At 49.8% G+C, this 19,421-nt stretch overlaps 10 protein-coding genes across 10 annotated transcripts; 4 read left to right on the top strand and 6 right to left on the bottom strand.

Moving 5' to 3' along the window:
• Positions 1-154: 154 nt before the first annotated feature.
• On the bottom strand, positions 155-2,095 carry MRS44_013734 (uncharacterized protein; the record flags this gene model as incomplete). The annotated part of the gene is made up of 1 exon (XM_065617191.1): positions 155-2,095. One exon carries the CDS (start codon positions 2,093-2,095, stop codon positions 155-157), a length of 1,941 nt encoding a protein of 646 aa, XP_065473263.1.
• Positions 2,096-2,389: 294 nt separating this feature from the next.
• Positions 2,390-2,656, top strand: MRS44_013733 (uncharacterized protein; the record flags this gene model as incomplete). The annotated part of the gene is made up of 1 exon (XM_065617190.1): positions 2,390-2,656. The coding sequence occupies one exon, from the start codon at positions 2,390-2,392 to the stop codon at positions 2,654-2,656; it is 267 nt and encodes an 88-aa protein (XP_065473262.1).
• Positions 2,657-3,351: 695 nt separating this feature from the next.
• On the bottom strand, positions 3,352-6,802 carry MRS44_013732 (uncharacterized protein; the record flags this gene model as incomplete). Its single annotated transcript, XM_065617189.1, has 4 exons — positions 3,352-3,639; positions 3,995-4,323; positions 5,010-5,508; positions 5,570-6,802. 4 exons carry the CDS (start codon positions 6,800-6,802, stop codon positions 3,352-3,354), a joined length of 2,349 nt encoding a protein of 782 aa, XP_065473261.1.
• A 333-nt stretch (positions 6,803-7,135) lies between these two features.
• On the top strand, positions 7,136-8,164 carry MRS44_013731 (uncharacterized protein; the record flags this gene model as incomplete). The annotated part of the gene is made up of 1 exon (XM_046277632.2): positions 7,136-8,164. One exon carries the CDS (start codon positions 7,136-7,138, stop codon positions 8,162-8,164), a length of 1,029 nt encoding a protein of 342 aa, XP_046125849.2.
• Positions 8,165-8,871: 707 nt separating this feature from the next.
• On the bottom strand, positions 8,872-10,461 carry MRS44_013730 (uncharacterized protein; the record flags this gene model as incomplete). The annotated part of the gene is made up of 3 exons (XM_065617188.1): positions 8,872-8,962; positions 9,014-9,210; positions 9,265-10,461. The coding sequence occupies 3 exons, from the start codon at positions 10,459-10,461 to the stop codon at positions 8,872-8,874; spliced, it is 1,485 nt and encodes a 494-aa protein (XP_065473260.1).
• A 332-nt stretch (positions 10,462-10,793) lies between these two features.
• MRS44_013729 (uncharacterized protein) lies at positions 10,794-11,748 on the bottom strand (the record flags this gene model as incomplete). The annotated part of the gene is made up of 2 exons (XM_065617187.1): positions 10,794-11,367; positions 11,453-11,748. The coding sequence occupies 2 exons, from the start codon at positions 11,746-11,748 to the stop codon at positions 10,794-10,796; spliced, it is 870 nt and encodes a 289-aa protein (XP_065473259.1).
• Positions 11,749-12,251: 503 nt separating this feature from the next.
• MRS44_013728 (uncharacterized protein) lies at positions 12,252-12,983 on the top strand (the record flags this gene model as incomplete). The annotated part of the gene is made up of 3 exons (XM_065617186.1): positions 12,252-12,385; positions 12,542-12,836; positions 12,888-12,983. 3 exons carry the CDS (start codon positions 12,252-12,254, stop codon positions 12,981-12,983), a joined length of 525 nt encoding a protein of 174 aa, XP_065473258.1.
• Positions 12,984-14,025: 1,042 nt separating this feature from the next.
• MRS44_013727 (uncharacterized protein) lies at positions 14,026-14,916 on the bottom strand (the record flags this gene model as incomplete). The annotated part of the gene is made up of 1 exon (XM_065617185.1): positions 14,026-14,916. One exon carries the CDS (start codon positions 14,914-14,916, stop codon positions 14,026-14,028), a length of 891 nt encoding a protein of 296 aa, XP_065473257.1.
• Positions 14,917-14,994: 78 nt separating this feature from the next.
• On the bottom strand, positions 14,995-17,516 carry MRS44_013726 (uncharacterized protein; the record flags this gene model as incomplete). The annotated part of the gene is made up of 5 exons (XM_065617184.1): positions 14,995-15,486; positions 16,065-16,826; positions 16,875-17,215; positions 17,286-17,349; positions 17,400-17,516. 5 exons carry the CDS (start codon positions 17,514-17,516, stop codon positions 14,995-14,997), a joined length of 1,776 nt encoding a protein of 591 aa, XP_065473256.1.
• A 965-nt stretch (positions 17,517-18,481) lies between these two features.
• Positions 18,482-19,171, top strand: MRS44_013725 (uncharacterized protein; the record flags this gene model as incomplete). The annotated part of the gene is made up of 1 exon (XM_065617183.1): positions 18,482-19,171. One exon carries the CDS (start codon positions 18,482-18,484, stop codon positions 19,169-19,171), a length of 690 nt encoding a protein of 229 aa, XP_065473255.1.
• Between the last annotated feature and the right edge of the window lie 250 nt (positions 19,172-19,421).

Genomic DNA, 19,421 nt, shown 5'->3' with positions numbered 1-19,421 from the left:
GAGAGTGAACCCTGACTATCAGTCAACTTCTTTGCGACAGGTTTGAAGCGGTTTAACAGCTGGTCACCCGCCGCAAGAGAAAGGAGGGGTCTAGGGGGTCCTCCCAGGAGAATTAAATTGCAGATATACGATATTTACCCTTCGGGCTGGATATTCAGTCGTTAAGTCTCTTGCCTTGGCAACTTAGCGGGTGTTCGGAGTATTTTAACGACATCTGTGTTAAGAGGATTGGCGGCGACAGACGGGAATACTCTTCCTCCGTACCCTCATCGGTTCCGTCATGCTCATCTGATATCTCGTCCTTGGTTTCACTATTGCCGGTCCACTTTATTTCTTCAGTTGGAAAATTCCACCAGGTGTCGTCATTAAAGTTCTCAAGCTCGTCCTTAAAATTGTCAACTGGATACCAATGTGGTACTCTGAGAACTGCTTTCAAAACTGAATGAACTGTATCATCAGAGTCGCCATCCAATCTCAGGCAGGTAATGACTTGATCTACCCTGATTGATTCAATCCGTAGCGTGCCGTCATCGAGGACTTCAAAACAAGCCTCAGTGCCGGGTCCGGACGCACAATAAACAACATCGTCGTCTCCTGTGTCTAGTGGTGTATAACGAAGCCATGCGCTAAAGTCGGGTACCCATCCGGGAAGATGTTCAATTCGAGTGTCACCATGTTCTTGGACATGGGATAGAATGGAAAGTGACTTTGTCGTCTTCATGATCATCTCGGTGGTGTTTCTGAAGACCGACTGTACGCTGGCGTGATAATCAGGCACCAAACCCAATTCACGTTGATCCAAGGCGAGATTGAGAAATGCAAAGACTTTGTCTCGTGGATCAGTGGCTTGTGTTCCTCGGAAGAGCTGCAGAACGCGTAGAAGCGGAGGGAAGGCAGCAAGTAAGTCATTGCCGTTCTCCCTGAGACGCCATAAAACGGCCCGGACTGAGGAAATGAAGGCTACACCATCTTGACCTTCGTCGAGACATTCTGAAGTGTTCGAAAGAGAGTTGGCACGCAGATCGTCATGATACTGGACCAGTACTCGAAGTCGTCGATTGCCATCGGACAGCGGTGCGCTGGTCAGGAGAGAGTAGCCCAATTTCGATATCTTGGAACGAAGTCCAGAATTCTCCAGCGTTACGCACACGATAGTGAGCCAGTGCCATGTTCTCATGTAACCGCCGTGGATGATGGCTAGCCGTTCTCTCCCAAAAGCAACTTCCTGCGTCACCCATGCCCGCCGAAACCAGGAGCGTTGGAAGAAGGCAAAAATAGCAACCCAGTGAATAAGATCGATACCGGGAAATGACTCCATGGTCACATTTCCTGGGTCTAGGCCAAGATTGGAGTGGAAAAGTGTGTCCAGCCCGTGGATTGCATCCTCGGTGAAACTATCTGGCGGTCCCAGCCAGGCAAGCACCCTAGACGCAGATCTGAATATACGACCCATCAACAGTACTTGGGAAGCCCTTTCTTGTAGGTCGTCCTGGTTGATACAAATGGCATCAATCCATATCGGTGGGGACTTGAGGGAGTGTTCTTCCTCGTCATCTTGGGATGCTGATCCACGTGACGATTCGAACGTAGCGGAACGAAAGTCTTGAAGGAAATCATAGAGGTTCTGCTGCACATGCAAAGAACAGCCGTTGATTTCGATCAGCTTTCGTTCCTCTTTTGATTCCGGAGTCTTGCGTCTAGGAACCCCTGGATGCCTCTCAACGTAGTATTTCATGGCGAAATCTATGTTGAAGAGGCGCGTTTCCCCCACTCCTATGGTCGGGAAGACAAATGGTAGCTCCGGACTCCAATTAGAATCTCCAGCTGCATCAGGGAAAGACACTGGGTCCTCGTGGATCGTAATCGGACTTCCCCACGTGTATGATAGTGCGACGAAGGAAGAGTCGTGTGGCTTGTTCTCGTTGCCAATATCAATACTCGTCACTTCGCAGCGAATTACTCCGGGATGAGAGGGAAGAATGTGAACGAGACGGACGCTTGTTGAAGAGGAGAGAGCGGAATATTGGAATGTGGGAAGCCTGGCGACACCGTCGAGTTGCATGAGGGACGTGGAAGGGTTTGGTAAGTTGGCCATTTCAGCGAAATGGTGAAGCGAGTGGGCGGGGAGATATGGTGACTTGGTAGCAAGAGACCCATGGATGCATGAAAACTGTAGGATTCTCGGGCGTGAATAGCAGAGAAGAATAAACGTTAACAAAGGGGGCGAGGCGTTGACAAGTCGATGAGTCGACAACAGCTTCGAGCATTATGATATGATCATGTGGATAAGCGCTTAGACACAAGGACCTTCATCGATATCTTCGAGTTCCCTGCGGCATTCAATGGACACCGCTACGTTCTGCTAATCACAGACGAGTTCAGCGGCATGATGTTCTCCTGGTCCTTGGCTTCAAAGACGGAAGTCAGCAAGATCATCAAGGACTTTGAGGCCCGAGTCAAGCGACACACGGGTGCATCGATCTGCCAGATCAGAATCGACAACGAAAGGGCCATCATTAATCTACCTTTTCAAAGGGACTCCGAGTTTCAGATCTGGGCCACAGAGGTAGGAATAGAGATTGAACTCCCACCGTCGCACACCAAAGAGCCGACTGGTGGAGCCGAACGACCTGGTGGAATCAATCAGGCTTGCTAATCAATTAATTCAATTCAATTCTGGCCAAATTGTAGTTGATTGATGTGGCTCTGCGGAGGAGTAGATTGATATTGATTACTATTGATCAATTTAGGGGTCGATTGACATTGATTGCAATTGATTGACAGATAACGTTATTACTAAACAGAAACCTTCAGCGCTGACTGCCCATCCGTTACCAAGCACGGTGATATATGTTACAGAGGAGCCGACTTACCATTACTTTATCAAATCTATCAACCCCCGCCTGTCCCAATCCGCAAGGCACAAAGACGCTCCAATTATATTGCCTCCCAGCCTCGCACGGTGCGCCGGCGTCAGGAATCCCGTAAGCCTGAAAATTCGTTCTGGTTCATCTGACATACAAGGTATCGATAGGATATCAAGGGCCATCTGTGAGAGATGAGGCCACACACTACGCTTGCTAATCCAGTACGTGATTGGATCTGTACAAGCTAAATCCTCTGGATCATCTGTCCGTGCAAGATAGTGGTCGTATTCATCCCGGTCTTCTTCTAGTTGGGCTGCAGGACATGTTAGGTTATCAAGGAAGTCGTTGAGGCCCGATGCCACCACAATTCTGCGCCGCTCCGGAGGTCGCTCTGGTTGAATGAGAATAACACGATGCTTGTACTCAGCTTCCCATAGCTGTCTGACGTCGCGCCTAGCCTTGTCACGCCAGTCTGGCCTGTCGTTCAGAACTTGTTAATGAAGCTCCACTTCATGCGAGGGTGTAGCACAACAGCTGCCACATATATGGGCGAATCGTCCGTCAATCCATAGTACTTGTCAAGCTTCATCCAGGCCTGGTTGATATTGTAACGGAAGTGTGGTTCCTTATGATCTTTATATCGCGTCTTGAACTCTTCCAGATGTTGAAGTAGGAACTCGTACGTAGGGAGTATGTCCCATACTCGACTCCCTGACGCAGTGCCAGGATTGCCTTGCATACGGGTTGTAGCCTCTTCAGGAGAGGGGTCGGCCTTGTTAAGGTACGTACATCACAGACCCCCGGGTAGCGTGGATCTATCCTCACATTCTGGGATGGTCCCATGGATAAAGCATCTCAGAGGCTGGGACATGAAATATATAATTACCTGCAAAGCATTTCATAGACCTGCTTGTCCAGAGGTCAAACGCGACGTGAATCTTCGTCTGAGCCGCATGGAGCAACTCCGCGATGATTCCTTTATTGCTCGTGTACTCCTCAATTATCCATGCCCGTATTGTTGTATGGTGTGGGAGGCAGTGATTTGAAGCCGTTAGGGGGTTAGCGTACTGGCAGAGATCTCAGAAATGTTCGCTTTCGAGCCTGTGAAACGGAATTTGATCACGGACAACCCAGCGAAGAAGACGCTTCTTCCACTGATCCGGTTCAAAGGCTGAGTTGTACTGATTCATAATCCGCTGATCGCGTCGATTGTTCGCGTTAAGTCCAACGGGCTCGAAAAAAGACTGCCTAGGCCGCTTCGCCGCTGGCTCACCAGCCTTATCAAGGTGGTGATATTTGAGCATGTGGTTCTTGATGTTCTCAACGCCCCTGGAAGCGAATAAGTACGACTTATGCGGCTTCTTTTGATGGCAGCTCTTGCACAACCAGAAGCGATTCTTTTCATCTGCCCCCTTCTGGACCTCAAAGCCGCGCTCCCAGTACCAGCCGCGTCGATCTGACGTGTTATTTGGTCGAATATAGCCAGGTATGCGACCCCAATTGAACCCCCTGCATATGCGTCATTGTATGGTGGGGGTGGCGTGTTGTCAATAGGCACATCACTGCTGTGGCCTGACGGTCGCTGCAACTCGGAAAGGGCTGGAGGATCTGTCATGGCAGTGGAAAGGGACGTGGTTGATAACTGATTGTCAGAAGACACGTATCCAGGCATTTGGACATCTTGTGGGGATAGTAAACAAACAAGGTAAATAATCGTCTCTGCTGTTGAGGCGGGGCAGGTCTCCTAGACCATTCAGAGCCGCATTTGTCAGAGGGGCCTCCAGGTTGGCCAATGCATTTGTCTTGCAGGGGCCTCCAGGTGCTCAGGGACGCTCACCTACCCTAGGGCCAAGACTAGGTATCCCTTGAGTTGTGTTGAACCTCCCGCCAGGTCACGGCAGGGGGTTGCAGCCAATTAAAATGCGCCATATCAAAGATACCTGTTCCCCCCCTAATTTAGCCTATGATAGAAGTACCAGCAATCTCTCGAGTTACAAATCGCTACATCACACTGCTCACATCCCCAAATTGACTGGCGCCTTTTTTTGTTATAGCTCACCGGCGCCAAAGGCCTCCTTGTACTTTTTGACCTTGGCTGCCCTAATTGAAGCCCCTTACAAGCAAGGCAGTCCGACTTTTTACCTCTTCGGACGTGTTTATGTTGTGTCACGGGCGTAAATTCGTCCCCGGCTCGGAATGCCTGCCTTGATCGGCTCTGTGGATGGAAGGCCTTGAAGACCTCGTTGTAAAGGCGTTCCCTCCACTTCTTCTGGTTAGTATAACGGCTCCAAGCCGGCTGCCCGTGTAGCTGTAAGAGGAAGCTATTTACAAGGACCACATCTAATAAGAAGGTCCAAGCAATAGCCTGCCAAGCGCCCCGGCGGATAGGATGATCATAGCCTAGATATGACCTCCTTTGGTCGCCTCGGTCAACATGATTCATTTCGTCGTTGTAGGAAGCGGCAATAGTAGGGATCGATATAAGCTTGACCGGCTCGCCACTAAAAAAGCGCGGTATTGGCCGTGCCATTGGGGTCTTCGTTGACGGTCTCCTCCTCCAGCGATCACATCTCTCATCACCAGTAAAGACGGTTGAAAGGAGCAATACGAGGGCGTTATCCTTCCAAGTGATCTGATTGACCTAGAGAGGAAGAAGATAATTTATCAGCCGAATTGTAAGGAAGAATGTCGAGTCTTCCTACCTGATTATCTGCCGTTGGGATGACCTTGATCTCATTGAATTGGAACCCTGACTTCCCTGCCTTGTCGGCCTTTTTGGCGTCTGCAAGACCTTTGTAGATGCCACAATTAGGCCTGGCTGTGCCAGTTGCACCGTGGCCGTGCTGACGAAGGGAGCGGAAGAGGTCTGGCGACGAGAAGAGGTTATCCACGAAGACGTGATATGTCAACTCCGGCAACAGGTTAATAAGGGCAATAACGACGCTTTGGGTGGAGTTCAACGCCATGATCTTATCCCCAGCTTCTGTGATGACGTGGATAACTTCCTTGACCTCGTCAACCTCGTTAGGAGCCCTCCGTTGGCTGCCTCTTCCCTTGCCTTTCCTCCTCCCTCGTTGTGATGCCGGCTTCTTCCTCTCAACACCAACTGGGCCGTATTTTGCGCCAGGCTGGTGCCAAATCCACCTCATGAAGAGGCCTAGCTGGGCAGCTATCCAGACTTTGAGGCCTGTGTCGATAGGCTTATTGGGGACGTATGTAACTTGCTTATTCCTTCCAGTATATCGGATCATGCCCTCGTCTACAGCAAGATGTGAGCCCGGATTACAAAGCTCTGTTGTTGCAAGTTGAATATGTTGAGACCACAGCTCAACGCATTGGAAGACGATAGGAAAGTCGTCATCGTCAGTGAATTTGGTGTGGTCAAAAAGCCGGAGGTGACGATGAAGGAGTTGAAATCGGTCATAAGTCATGAACTTAATGATCGAGTGTTCAGGCCGCTGATCCTCCAGCTGAGGGGTCTTCCAATGGTCTTGGACTGTTATTTCGCTATGGACCCCTATATAAATAAGGATCCCAAGCCAGACATATACCTCTGCGGCGGTAGTTGGCTTCCAGGTGCGGAGGCGTGACCTTTCTGTTATTTCATGTTCTTGACTATCAATAACGCCGCTCTGAAGTAGGCTGTTAACCCAGTTATTGGTGTATTTGACCCAGGTATTGACTAGGGAAATAGGCACGAAGTGTTGGAAAAGTAACAGCGGGCTTTGGGGCAGCTTGTTGACGAGTAGCTCTCGTCGCGGCACCTCGAAGGGTTGAAAATTGAAGCCTCGGTCTTCGGCAGCTGGAAAAGCCGGTCTCCGAGTGCTATCACCCTCATGCTCTTGACGGCTGTTATCTTCGTTGATGAAGCTATTATCATCATACGCGTTGAGTGCCTCCGCCGATATCTCTATAGGTATTGATTGGGAAGCCATCAATTAATTCGAAATGATTTGTAGGGTGATAAAGGCGGAATCAATTAATGACGCATCACTACGTTCCCCTCATGTACCTCCTGACAAATGGGGGGATGTGGGGCTCGGTACGGCCGGGAGGCTCAACACAACTCAAGGGATATATCCAGCTGAAAAGCTTTCCTTTTCAGGGGTTGTCTGAGGTGATGATCCCCTATATGTATTTGACATTTGTCCGGTTCTGTTGCCTCGGCCGTGTCCATCATCGTGCAAGACACTGCCCCAAACCACCCCCTGTTTGGATCAACACAGCGACCTATTCTACCTCTTGTGGTTTATAACCACCGCATCTATATGGCTGAACCCCAGAGCACCGCCGAGGCCCGGCCAATACTAGCGTTGCCGCCGACCAGGGCGGGACGCATCCGCCGGCTCGTCGCCATCATCGCCGACAATGCAGGGACGGAAACCACCGATTTGGTTATCCCCTACGGCATTCTCAAAGAGTCGGGCATTTCAGACGTTGTTATCGTCTCAACTCGTCCTGGCGTCGTCAAATTGATCCCCGCCCTTCACCTCCAGCCGGACATGACGACGGCAGAGTTCGACGACACGAAGGCCGGCGCCGACATTCTCGTTGTGCCGGCTATTGGCGACAACAAGAACCCTGCGCTGATCGAATGGGTCCGCGAACAGGCGAAGAAGGGGACGACAATCGTTACCATCTGCGAAGGGGTGTGGATCGCCGCGCGCGCTGGCATCTTCGACGGCAAGGCTGCGACTACTCACTGGTTCGCCTTCGAGAAGATGGTGAGATGCTTTCCAAAGTCTCAATGGCTCCGGAACCGGCGCTACGTCATCGACGGCAACATCATGAGCACCACCGGCGTGACTGCCTCCATTCCCGCGTCACTGGCTCTAGTCGAGGCGATCGCAGGCTACCCGACGGCACAGGCAGTGGCACAACGACTCGGGGTCGACCATTGGGACGCGGCATATGATGCTTGCGAGTTTAAACTAACTGCCAATCGCATCTTGAGAGTTGTCGGAAACACTCTCGCCTTTTGGAGCCATGAGACCGTCGAACTGCCGGTAGAGGACGGCTTCGATGAAATCGCCCTTGCGCTTGTTGCCGACGCATGGTCACGCACATATTGCGCCCGGGCTATCACCACCAGTCACGCCCCCGATCCGGTGCGGTCATGCCGCGGGCTTGTCCTGATGCCTGATGGCCAAGCAAAGGTCGGGCGCCTGATCATGCAGCCCCAGCCTCAGACTGCGACGGAAGCGCTCGATCAGACGCTATTAGAGATATCTGCTCGGTACGGAAGTTCGACCGCGGATATTGTGGCGCTCCAGCTCGAATACCCAACCCGTAACTGACCATGGCTTCAACCCCTCTGCCAGACTTCTCAACAAGCAGTACAAATTAATCAGGCCCTACTCCAATGATTATTGCGAGCATTACGACGTAATACCTACATAGTATGTGTATTGTCGCATATCACCACTAGGTTCGTGCGACTGGATATGAAACGCGGCCCGTGCTTTGTACTTTGGGGTTGTGTATCCGGTTTCACATCTATCTAACTTGTGTTGTTGAATTGCGCAGTGATGCTGGGTGTGATTGATAAAACCAAGGTTATTATTATTATTGTCATGGTGAGAGCTCCCTAGGGGTTTATATCCCATGCAATTCCATCTAGGACTTTCAACTTTCAATCTAGGACTTTGTGATGTGACCCTGAAGTGAGGTGGAAGCTCCCAATTATTCCAACACTGCGTGAATTGGACGGCACACCGCAAAGAGGTGCTTCAATGTACGGACACAAAACGCGGTAACCTCTCTTTCTATCTAGGAGGAAAGGCGGCATCAGATGGACAGAAGTGGACACCAAACATAGACGCTGTGCGAGCCACAGTCAAATTCGCAATCGCTACGTGTCGCCTTGATCAGAGATGACCCAGATTCCGCTAACCTAGCAATACTAACTATAAACCCCTCGTACAATCAAAAGCAGGCACTGCTTCAGCCGCCGAAAATAGGAAACTGAACACTTGGAGGAATTGGGCTTCAAGTCGACTTGCTGCTAACCTTCATGAGGACCAAGAAGAAGAGCGGTGACTAGACCAAAAGAACAAGGCGGGATCCACAAGGGCTTGGCGAGATCAAGGCAAGAACTAGAGTTGTGTATGTATTTTTAGCTTCAGAGCCCTTTGGGCATGGCCTACCGGGCGTAATAGACTTGTGTGTGTGTGTGACTACTAGGGTTCATAACATCAACGCCCTTACACGCCACTATCAGAAGCAGGTTAAAACGATCGTGAATGTCCAGTCCGGGCATGCTCCTTTGCTGGCCCCAAAGGTCGGCAAAATCGTTATAAGACATTGTGTGAATCTCCTTATTCAGGAAATCATGTGTCTCCACCTTGTGCCGTTAGCTCGTGCGTTCAGAAAACACTGCTCACAATGTCAAACTTACTATAGTTCCTTGTTGCGGAGGTACAAGAACCGGCATCAAGCCAAGTTCCGGTATCAAATTGCCATTCTGATCCCTGAGAATAGAGTGGACGCACCGGGCGAGATATGATACGAGGATAGTTCTGTAAGCACTTTCAATCTCGTCTTTTTGTAGAGGCATGTCATGCGACGACGAAAGTACTGGTGGCTCTTCTCTCACGGACTGGTAATTGTTGAGGTTGGAGTACGGAAACATCCACATCTTCACTTTTGATTTAAGCTCCAGCAACTGTATGCACAGCAGTAACTCCCTCGTCCAGGACGCCATCAAGGCCTCATTCTGCTTGGCGCGATGCTGTCGGACAAGGTTGGTGCTAAAAAGGTCAATGATTTGATACAACACCATTGCCTGTAAGCGGGCAAGGTTCTGCCGGAAGGCGAAGAGAGCCTGGCTGTAAGCATCCTCCGGCACGACGGACATATCGCCAACAACAGAAGCGTTGATGAGATGCTGCATCTCGGCTTCGAGGAGCTGGTCAAATGGTGGCTCGCTTAGTGTGCAGGATGCGGCGCAAACACCAAGGGCTCTCTGGAGTGATGCGTGAAGCCCGTTGTCAGTTGGCTGCAGGATGAAGGGGCTGGTTGCTGTTGTGGCAAACAGTGTGACGAAAGAGAGGAGCTCTTTGGCGCAGAAGCTCCAAGTTTCGACCTCGCATCCACGTGGCCATATGCCTTGCAGCGGTGGTGCGATGCTGGTTTGCCTGGCTTGTTGAGAGGCCCGACGGCGTTGCTTTCGGTGACGTCTTGAGTGGTCGGTTGCTCGCTGTGCGTCTAAATTGCTGGCATTTTCACTTGAACAGGGCCCGAAGAGCGAATGCAGCGCCTCGTCTGGCTCGGGCACAAGCAAATGCTCGAGGTTGGCGGCTATCTGTGAGCTCACAGATTCCCACGCATCAACAACCGAAGGACCGTCTATTTCGGTGAGGCTAAAGTCAAGGAACTCAGTGACATCCAGGCTGTCGATATTTCCAAGCCCGGAAAACGCCGTGTCTGATGGTATAGGCTCTTCCTGATTTGTTGAATCCGACTGACCCGTAGGCGGGTATGGGTACTCGCACGGCAGAGACTTTTGCGTGCAACGACGACATAGCGGCAAGCCGCGGTCGCAGCGGCGCTTGGCTGAAACGCAGGCAGCACACGATGTTTTCCGAAGCGACATGCTTGATTCGGCGGCAAGACGTCGAGTTAGGTTGACGTGGGGAGAGTTGAAAGGCCAAGATATAAGCCCCGCTGAAGGAGAGAGAGCATTGGTAATTCGTTCGGTGGTAAGCAAAGTGGGCGGAAACGCCATGGACTACCAAATCGATAATGATACGGATAAATTAAACCGAGACCAAAGGAGAGTTCGGGTTTGGTCAAACGCCATTCCAAGAGTTAAATCACAAGATAACATAAGTTTGAATTGAACTGGATCTCTCTTCCTCTGATAGCCACCACCTTATCAAAGTTTGTATATGCCTGGAAACTATGATCATGTCCCAATTCAACTACTTATTCTTTCATCTTGCCCAGAGCCGTAGCCGTGTTGACCAACCCAATGACTCCCAGGTCTTCTGCTGTCAGTATCCCATCTTCGCCAGAGTAGTCCTTCTCTTGAACAAGGCCCCAGTACACAAAGACCGCGTCCATCGTCTCAGCCCATCCAGGCCATAGCTTGTAATACGTCTTCTTATCTGCCATGACATACTCTGTCTCTACACCATTCACCTCCGCCCACAGCGAGAGTAACTCACCAGTAGTCATCCTGTCTGTAGCGCCGAGGACGAATTTGGCCGGGAGAGACTTTTCCGGCTGATCCAGAATAGCACGGACAAAGAGACCAACATTTGTCGTTGCGTCTCCGATCAATTTCATGGGCGTCGACGACGGGGCTGGGAGGAGTTGAATGTACTTCCGTGGGTCGGTTGTGGTAACAGGGAATGGTTTGAAAAATGGATACAGCATGTTTGAAGCATAGCAGCTGACCCAAAGAAACGTAGTCTTGGCAAACAGCTCCGTTTTAGACTTGATGTAATCGTCGATCTTGTTCTTCCCAACGTAGTGCGGGACAAGGGATCTGCCATTGCTGATTCGGCCGGCGTTAGGAAGGGTCGACCAGATGAAATGTTGAAGGGTAGGAGTAGCTATGGCGGCGTTGGCCAGATTGATACCCTGGATGGATTCTTTTCTCAATTGCCTCATCTGCGCTAATGGCTGGGAAGGACTCAAAGAAGTTCGTTGCGGCGAAGATGGCGTAGGATCCGGCAAAAGCACGCTCCAGGGAGGAAAAGTTATTGAGGTTAGCCTCGATGACCTCAGCTCCGCTGTCAGCTAGCTTTTGAGCCGCAGCGCTCGCCTTGTCCCTTGTTATAGCCCTCACACTGTAGGTGTTGTCGTCGAGAAGGGCTCTGACGACGGAGCCGCCCTGGATGCCAGTGGCACCGATAACTGAGACCAGCTTCGACATAGTAGGGTGGTTGAGATTTAGGGACGATGGATAAATGTAATATGGATTGTTTTCCACGTTTGACATCTGCCTTTGTATGTGCTTTATATCTAGTTCTCCTGCGTAGAGGCGGCGATTATCCTTCCGCACCAGGACTTTGTGACAATCGCGAGATTTCTAAGCATTATCGTATCCCATGAGTCCGTAGTGGATTTTCAAAGTCTAAGCGCATTGAACCACATTTGTCCGCATACAGTGACAGGCGGAGCGGTGACCCGAGACCTGGGTATCCACTTCTCTCCGCCGATCTATCGGATGCGACCCACCTCTCTCCGCAGACGGCCACCCGGCTGTTCCGTCAGGGAATGGTCGAGACTCTCTCCAGAGAAGAGCTCGTAATTTAAATCATTGATGAAGAATAATAAGACCCAGTTGTGTCGGCAGATATCGAACTCTCTTAGAACGACTAAACACTATCATGCTCAAAGTTTTGCCCCATCATCACTTTCTCCAATTACTTCAATATGCCAGTTACAGAATTTGTCTTTCCCCATCTTAACCCTGATCCTGCTCTCCTCCAGAGCCTCAAAAAGACGCTCCCCTGTGGCAGCCAAAGCCACATTCTCGGATGTTCCAGGGTTGCTGGGTTACCACCGGGGTAAAATCATCGAGGCGCGAGACGAATCCGAGAACACTGCTATTGACCACAGTGGCATGGTGATCGTATTAGGTACTCCTATCCTTAAAAGACCTTTAATATATCTGATATAAGCTAACGGGTTGCAGAATAGGATGATATATCTTCGTTCGATAGCTTCCGGGTTTCCAATAAATTTGCGACATTCAGGGAAACTATCAAGCCATATATACTGAGTCCCGTTGCTCCCGATTTGTTCAGCTCGGACGCGCAGTCTGAATCCGGCGGGACGACTACAGCCAAGTACACGCACTACGTCAAAGTGGAGGGTATTAAGAATGCGGCCGAGGATGTACTGAGCGACTGGTACAAGTTTATCTCAACTTTGGGCGAGCAAAAGGCCGGCTTCTGTGCATGGGGATCACGAGATAGAACCATGTTTGCTGGAATGATTGGCTGGGATAGCCTTGAGGTGAGCTAACCCTGCCCATGCCGGTCAACTTCACTAAGTGATTTGACATAGGAGTTTGAAACCGCTGCCCAGCGACCTTCGTCTAAAGCCAGTCTGGAGAGTGTTCTTAAGCACGGCCAAGTGTCTTTGTACCTTCTAGAGTTGTGAATTAGTTGCCACAGACTACATATATTCTCAGAGAATAGTTTATCTTTTATTTATTAAACACGAAACATAACGAGAGCGGTGCGTTTCCTTGGTTACTAACCACACTATCAGCCTTCGAGGTGGGGGCAAGGTAAATCAAACGGCAAGGAATGCATAGCATAGTGCAAACAATCCTCATAACCTGTTTACAAAGCCGTACCCCCATTGTTTTTTTTTTTTTCTCTTCTTTTCATGACCTTATTGTGGCTTAGACCCGTTGTCAGGGCTATTCACCGTGAGATGATAGGACCCACGGTTGGGGATGAATACTAATGTATTCCGCTCTTAGTGTAAATTTACCTTCAGCCTGACTACGAGTTTTTGGATTGCTGTATGTTTTATTAGTGTGCAAGATTTGAAGTAGACTCGTGAGCAATGTGAATACCGGTGACTGCCAAGCATTGCACTATTCTATAATCATTGACGTCTGTGAAGCTTTCCGGACAATATTCGACAACAAAAGAATTGCAACGAAGATTTGATTACTCTTGTGTGAAAGTGATTTGAGAATAGACTTGGCGAGTCGGTGTGCACGCATGATTTGTACCTGTGTGGCGTCTATATCATCAAGACGAGACGACTGGGCGGCCAGCTCCGCCAAGCCATCGGGTTAGAGTCCGAATAGTCTCGGATTGGCATAAAATGACCTAAACATTTATCTTGCGAACAGCCTTGTGAACAGGTAAAATCTTGTGCTTCTTTTGTCCTGTCCGAGGGTCTTGTGGCAGTAGGTGATGAATTCTTCGGCGCAGTTGGTGGGGATGTACCTAGATCAGTCCTTGGAATGTGATCATTCCTTCGAGGGTGCTGACTTTGGTTGCGTCGCGATAGATCATCTGGCGTGCTTCTCTGTCCGTAATCTCGTTGGTGATCCTTTCCTTCCATTCGTTGGTCAGATAGGTCGGTGGTGTTCGTTGTTTGGCGCAGGCAGTGGTTCGCTGCTCGAGGTGTCTCTCCGGTGTATAATGTAGTAGTTGTGTTTTCGCCTTAATCTTCCCAGTGTCTAGGTCGGGTCGTCGGCAGATTGCATCGGCCCTGCCGTTCTCCGTTCCCTTGACGTGGATGATTTCGTAGTCGAATGGGGAGAGATATTCGGCGTATTGTAGTTATCGTCCGTTGAGTTGTTGGGTTGTCGCGAAGTAGGTGATGTTCTTATGAACGGTGTACACCTTGACCTTGTGGGGGCTTCCGATGAGGTAGTGTCAGAATTCCTTGAAGGCATTGACGATTGCGAGGAATTCTTTGTCGTGGATGGGATAGTTGGGTTCTGCTCCGTGTAGTTTGTGAGAATAGAACGCGATTGGATGTAGTAGCCCCGTTGTCCGATCTGGGCTCCTAGCGCAAAGTCTGAGGCGTCCGTTTCGAGTTCAATTGGTCGAGATGGGTCAAACATCTTGAGTACTGGCTCACTCAGGATGAGTTCTTTGATTTCGTTGAAGGCTTCTCTTGCTTTGTTCCCCATTACGAATGGCTTGTCTTTCTTCGTAAGGTCGGTCAGTGGTGCTGCGATTTTCCCAAACCTTTTGAGAAATCTGCGGTAGTAGTTGGCGAAACCGAGGAAGTCTTGCACTTCCTTGACGTTTGTTGGTTCCTTCCAATCCTTGACTGCGGCGATCTTTTTAGGATCCATGCGTATTTCGTTGCGAGAGATGATATGTCCGAGAAATTCCACTTCCGAGGCGTGGAACTTGCTCTTCTCGAGTTCCACTAGCAGGTTGGCGTCTTGTAGTGTTCGCAGTACCTTGTGGATGTGTTCCGTGTGTTCTTCTTCCGTTTCGGAGAAGATGAGGATATCATCCAGGTAACATACAACGAATATGTCCAGATGTTCTTGTAGCACGTTGTTGATCATTCGTTGGAATGCAGCAGGTGCGTTCGTGAGTCCAAAAGGCATAACGAGGTACTCGAATAGTCCGTACTTGGTACGAAAAGCGGTTTTCCATTCATGTCCTTCTTTGATCCGGATGAGGTTTTAGACTCCCTTGAGGTCGAGTGCTGTGAAATATTTCATTCCAAAAAGTCGATCCTTCAACTCGCTGATGAGAGGTAGCGGTGTACGATCCTTGACTGTGATGGCGTTGAGCATTCGGAAGTCGACACAAAGTCGGAGCTTTCCATTCTCCTTCGGGACGAACATGACGGGGTATCCGACAGATGACTTGCTTTCCCTGATATATCCTTTCTGTAGCATTTCTTCGATGTATTCCCTCAATACTGGTAGTTGTGCCGCATTGAGTGGGTAAAGCTTGCTGAGGCCGGGTTGCTTCCCATCGATGAATTCGATTTCCAAATCGTAGTGCGTGTGTGGTGGTAGACCTGTTTCAAGTTCTTCCGCGAAGAGTTTCTCATAGATGCGGTATTGTGGTGGAATGTTCTTGAGTCGTTCCTCTTCCGGTGTCTTCTTGATTTGTTCCAGGTTTTCTTCCAGTTCGTGGAATTGTTTCATGACGCGTGCGACCATTCGCTGATTTGTGGTGTTTGTGTTTTGTTTCTTTGGGTGGAGAGGTGTCTCGTGTTTGCCTCTGCCTGACCTCTCCGGTGTCTACGACCGGCGTGTGGGCGCGCAAGTCCCGCCGAGCCATAGGCCTGATGGATAGAGGTGTGGCACAGTTGCGGCACGAAGTGCCACAACTGGTTGATCTTTTGGTCTATTGGCTCAATCGGCATGCCACTCGGTTCTGTTACACTAATGCGAATCAGATTTTTTTGTTATCATGAATGTGTCGTGATTCTTAGCCTGCAAGTCTTATCATGAGCTCTCATAGTGAAGTGCATTAATTCACGCGCAAAAGGCGCAGAGTAAAGATAGCGTATGTAATTTAATAATACTCATAGATCTGTACTAATAAACCCATACCTTTACCATGCACCACCACCCTTTCGACAACCCCACCCTTTCGTCAGGCAAAAAAAAAATTTCACCACCAAAACTCAGCTATTTCACTTACACAGAATTCGGCCAAAATAAAAGTTATTTGCAAATGGTTACCTCCTGTAAATTTGAAATTGATATTTCTATTGATATTTAGGTCTTTTGACTACCCGCCCAGATCGAGTGGTGCGCTGAGGTGGTATGGTTTCCTCTCTGACTTCAATAACCGAAGCAGCCTCCGATTCTGACCCTGACTCCTCCGAAGAGCTATCATCCACCACAGCAAGCTTCTTTTGACTTCCTTTTTCGGTTGTAACTTCTCCAGCCGCTAGAGCCTCGCCCAGAGTCACGAAACGCTTATTGGGATTAGGTACAGCCTTCCTCTTCTTCCCTCTCTTCGAACGAGCCAGTTCCTCCTCCAGACCAGCAATTCTCATTGCATGAGCCGCTAACGTCTGCTGCTGCGTCTCAAACCCTTTTGCTATCACGTTATACCGTCTCCGCGTCTTTGGTGTTTTGTTTAGCCCAAGATCACGAATGTGGCGGCTGGTTTTTGGTGTATCATCCGAGCCGAAATATGGCGCCCGCTCTGGAGTCCTCTTCGGGCTGTCATTCGGCCTGTCCTCTTGGATTTCTGGATGCCGCAGAGCTTTGGCTCGTGAAATTGGCCAATTACCAGTAACTCTCCAGCCGGAGAGTATATTCTTCTTAGTCATTCCCACTTCACGAGCCTTGGCGTAGGCTCTGATGAAATTGACCTTATCCATCGGAGCAGAATCGGTCAGGGAAGCGAATTTTTCCAGCTCTCGACGATATGCCGCTTTGGAGGCGTTAAATACTCCATTATCTAATGGCTGAAGTCCATGGGAGCAATGTGCTGGAAGGTAGCAACAGTAAACGTTGTTCAGAAAGCACGTAGCCATCCATTCGTCCTTGGCTCGGTTAGCAGTAACCTTTGGTTAAGGAAACAATGGAAGTACCGTTGCATGACTCCCATGGCCGTCTAGAATGATCAATCTGGCATCAGACTCGTCGTTAGGCTTGGTCTGAGGCAAATAGACTCTTTCAAGCCATTCAACACCAATGTGGTCGTCAGTCCACCCATTAGGTGAAGTTATGTAATGCCAGTCGGCTATCTTCTTGAATTCGTCAAGAAACCACTGTTTTTGGAGTTCCTTCCCCTTGAATATTATGCCAGGAGTTAAGGCGCGGCCGTCAGCAGTGATAGCTTCGATGAACGAGGTCCAACTTCGAGTTTGTGGTCCCTTGAGAAGAGCTTTCCGCTTCAGGTTCGCGCTTCCGACCACCAGGCTATCCAACCCTAACGGAGAGAGTCTAGTTAGTCAAATTTCAAAACTATAGAGAAAATCGAAATTGAGGCTTGCCAAAACCAATCATGATGCCTCCTTCGTCAACGTTAACAGTGTTCTCAGGCTGAATCCAGCCGTACTGGCCCTCCCTGAATCGAAGTACCAATGAACCGCTTTAGGCGTGATGAGTCAAACCTGTTGGCCTTGGCGTCCAACCATCTTAGTCTTAAGGTCTGAGCGGCGCTCAATGAATCTGGTCACCCAGTTGCGTCCTAATTCCGGTTGGTCGCCTTGTTGTCTTAGCAGGCCCATGACGCAAGCGCGAATCTGATTGTGGGACGGAGCGTATCCCAGAGACTCCTGACGAAGAATCCAGAAAGCCAATTTGTCTTCCTGATTCTTGGATAACCGTTGGCCAGGCTGTATTTGCTCTTTTACGGGTGTTTGGCCGTTAAGTCTGTCGATTAGAGTGGTTCGAGGCACGCCGCGTCGCTGAGCCGCCTGAGGGGGGGTGAAAAGCCATTATCGGTGACATCCAATATAGCCTCGGCCATGTCGTCTTCTATATATTTCCAACGAGGCCGAGATGAAGGCATTTTGGTCGTGTTGTGAGAGACTAGCAGGAGTAATGTTGAGAAGGAGCGGTGAGGAAATTGGGGGTTGAAGTGGTGATATTTCCTTACCACTACCCGCATATATCACGTGCCCTATTCAGCAGTATGAGAACGGAAACAGAAATTTCAATTAATTCTATACTTGATAGAAGCAATTGCTCTCAAATAACTTTTATTCTGGTCAAGCTGTGTGTAAATGAAAGTGTTGAGTTTTGGTGGTGGATTTTTTTTTTGCTTGACGAAAGGGTGGGGTTGTCGAAAGGGTGGTGGTGCATGGTAGTCCCTATGGGACACCCCAAATGGATCAAAATGGTCCCCATAATTTGGAGAGATGGCAGATGGGCGGTCCGGAGCATGTTGTGGGTGAACAAGAATGTGGAGGCGGAACAGATACCGATTGAGTCACCGGACATGACGGCAGCCGTCATAAGGCTCCCTGAGCGGCTGGTCCTGGTAGTATCAACTTACGTACCAGGAGGAGATGCTTAGGCTCTACGAGACACTTGTAATATCTTACGCCAGGTTATCACAGACACAAGAAGAGAAGCAGGTAGGGTTGTGGATGTGGTGGTTGCCGGAGACTTTAACTGGCACGACTAGCTCTGGGGAGGAGATGACGTTTCTTTAGTGAGATAGGGTGAAGCGGACCAGATCATTGACCTTATGCACGAACTTGGCCTCACCAGCTTGCTCCCCAGAGGAACGAAGACGTGGAGTGACGGAGTCTTTGAGACAACGGTCGACTTGGTCTTGGCCTCGGAGGAGTTGACGGCATTAACTGTCCAATGCGCGATTCACGGGACGGAACACGGCTCAGATCATCGGGCGATTAACACGGTCTTCGACATTTCGGTTCCCGGACCAAAACAACAGACTCGGCTCCTCCTGAAGAATGCGCCATGGAGAGAAATCAACGCAAGAATTGCAAGCGCGCTGGAGGCATTGCCGTCGGAAGGCACCGTACAGGAGAAAACTGACAGGCTGATGTCGGTGGTTGTGGAGGCGGTTCATTCCCTGGCATCAAAAGCCAAGGCGTCGCCGTACGCCAAACGGTGGTGGACGACGGATCTCACGCAGCTTCGCCAAATATACACGAACTGGAGGAACCGCGCTCGAGCCGAGAGGCGGGCAGGGCAAACCAGGACGGAGCTGGAAGAGATGGCGAAAGGGGCTGCAAAGCAGTATCATGACGCCATCAGACAACAAAAGAAGAAGCATTGGAACGAGTTTCTGGCGGACAATGACAACATCTGGAAGGTGGCCAAGTACTTGAAGTCTGGGGATGATGCGGCATTTGGCAAAATTCCGCAGCTGGCCAGGGCGGATGGGACAGCCACGACTAACCACGACTAACCACAGGGAACAAGCTGAAGAGCTACTATCCAAGTTCTACTACTGTACCAATGTTTATCCAAATCGCGCCGCATTATCTACTTTTCGTCCGTGCCAACCTAGACGACCGTGAAATTCCCCAGCGTTTTCCCAAAAAACCACCCTTAGATTCTACACTTTTTGTCCGTGCACATTGACACAGTAACCAGGTTCGACAAAAACAACCTGTTGATCTATTTTCTATCCGTGCACCCGTTCCTTTCACTACTCC

Source organism: Fusarium solani, assembly GCF_023522795.1.
Source record: "Fusarium solani strain SB1 chromosome Unknown bctg00000009, whole genome shotgun sequence".
NCBI lineage: Eukaryota > Fungi > Ascomycota > Sordariomycetes > Hypocreales > Nectriaceae > Fusarium > Fusarium solani.
This window is presented reverse-complemented; position numbering and strand designations above follow the sequence as displayed.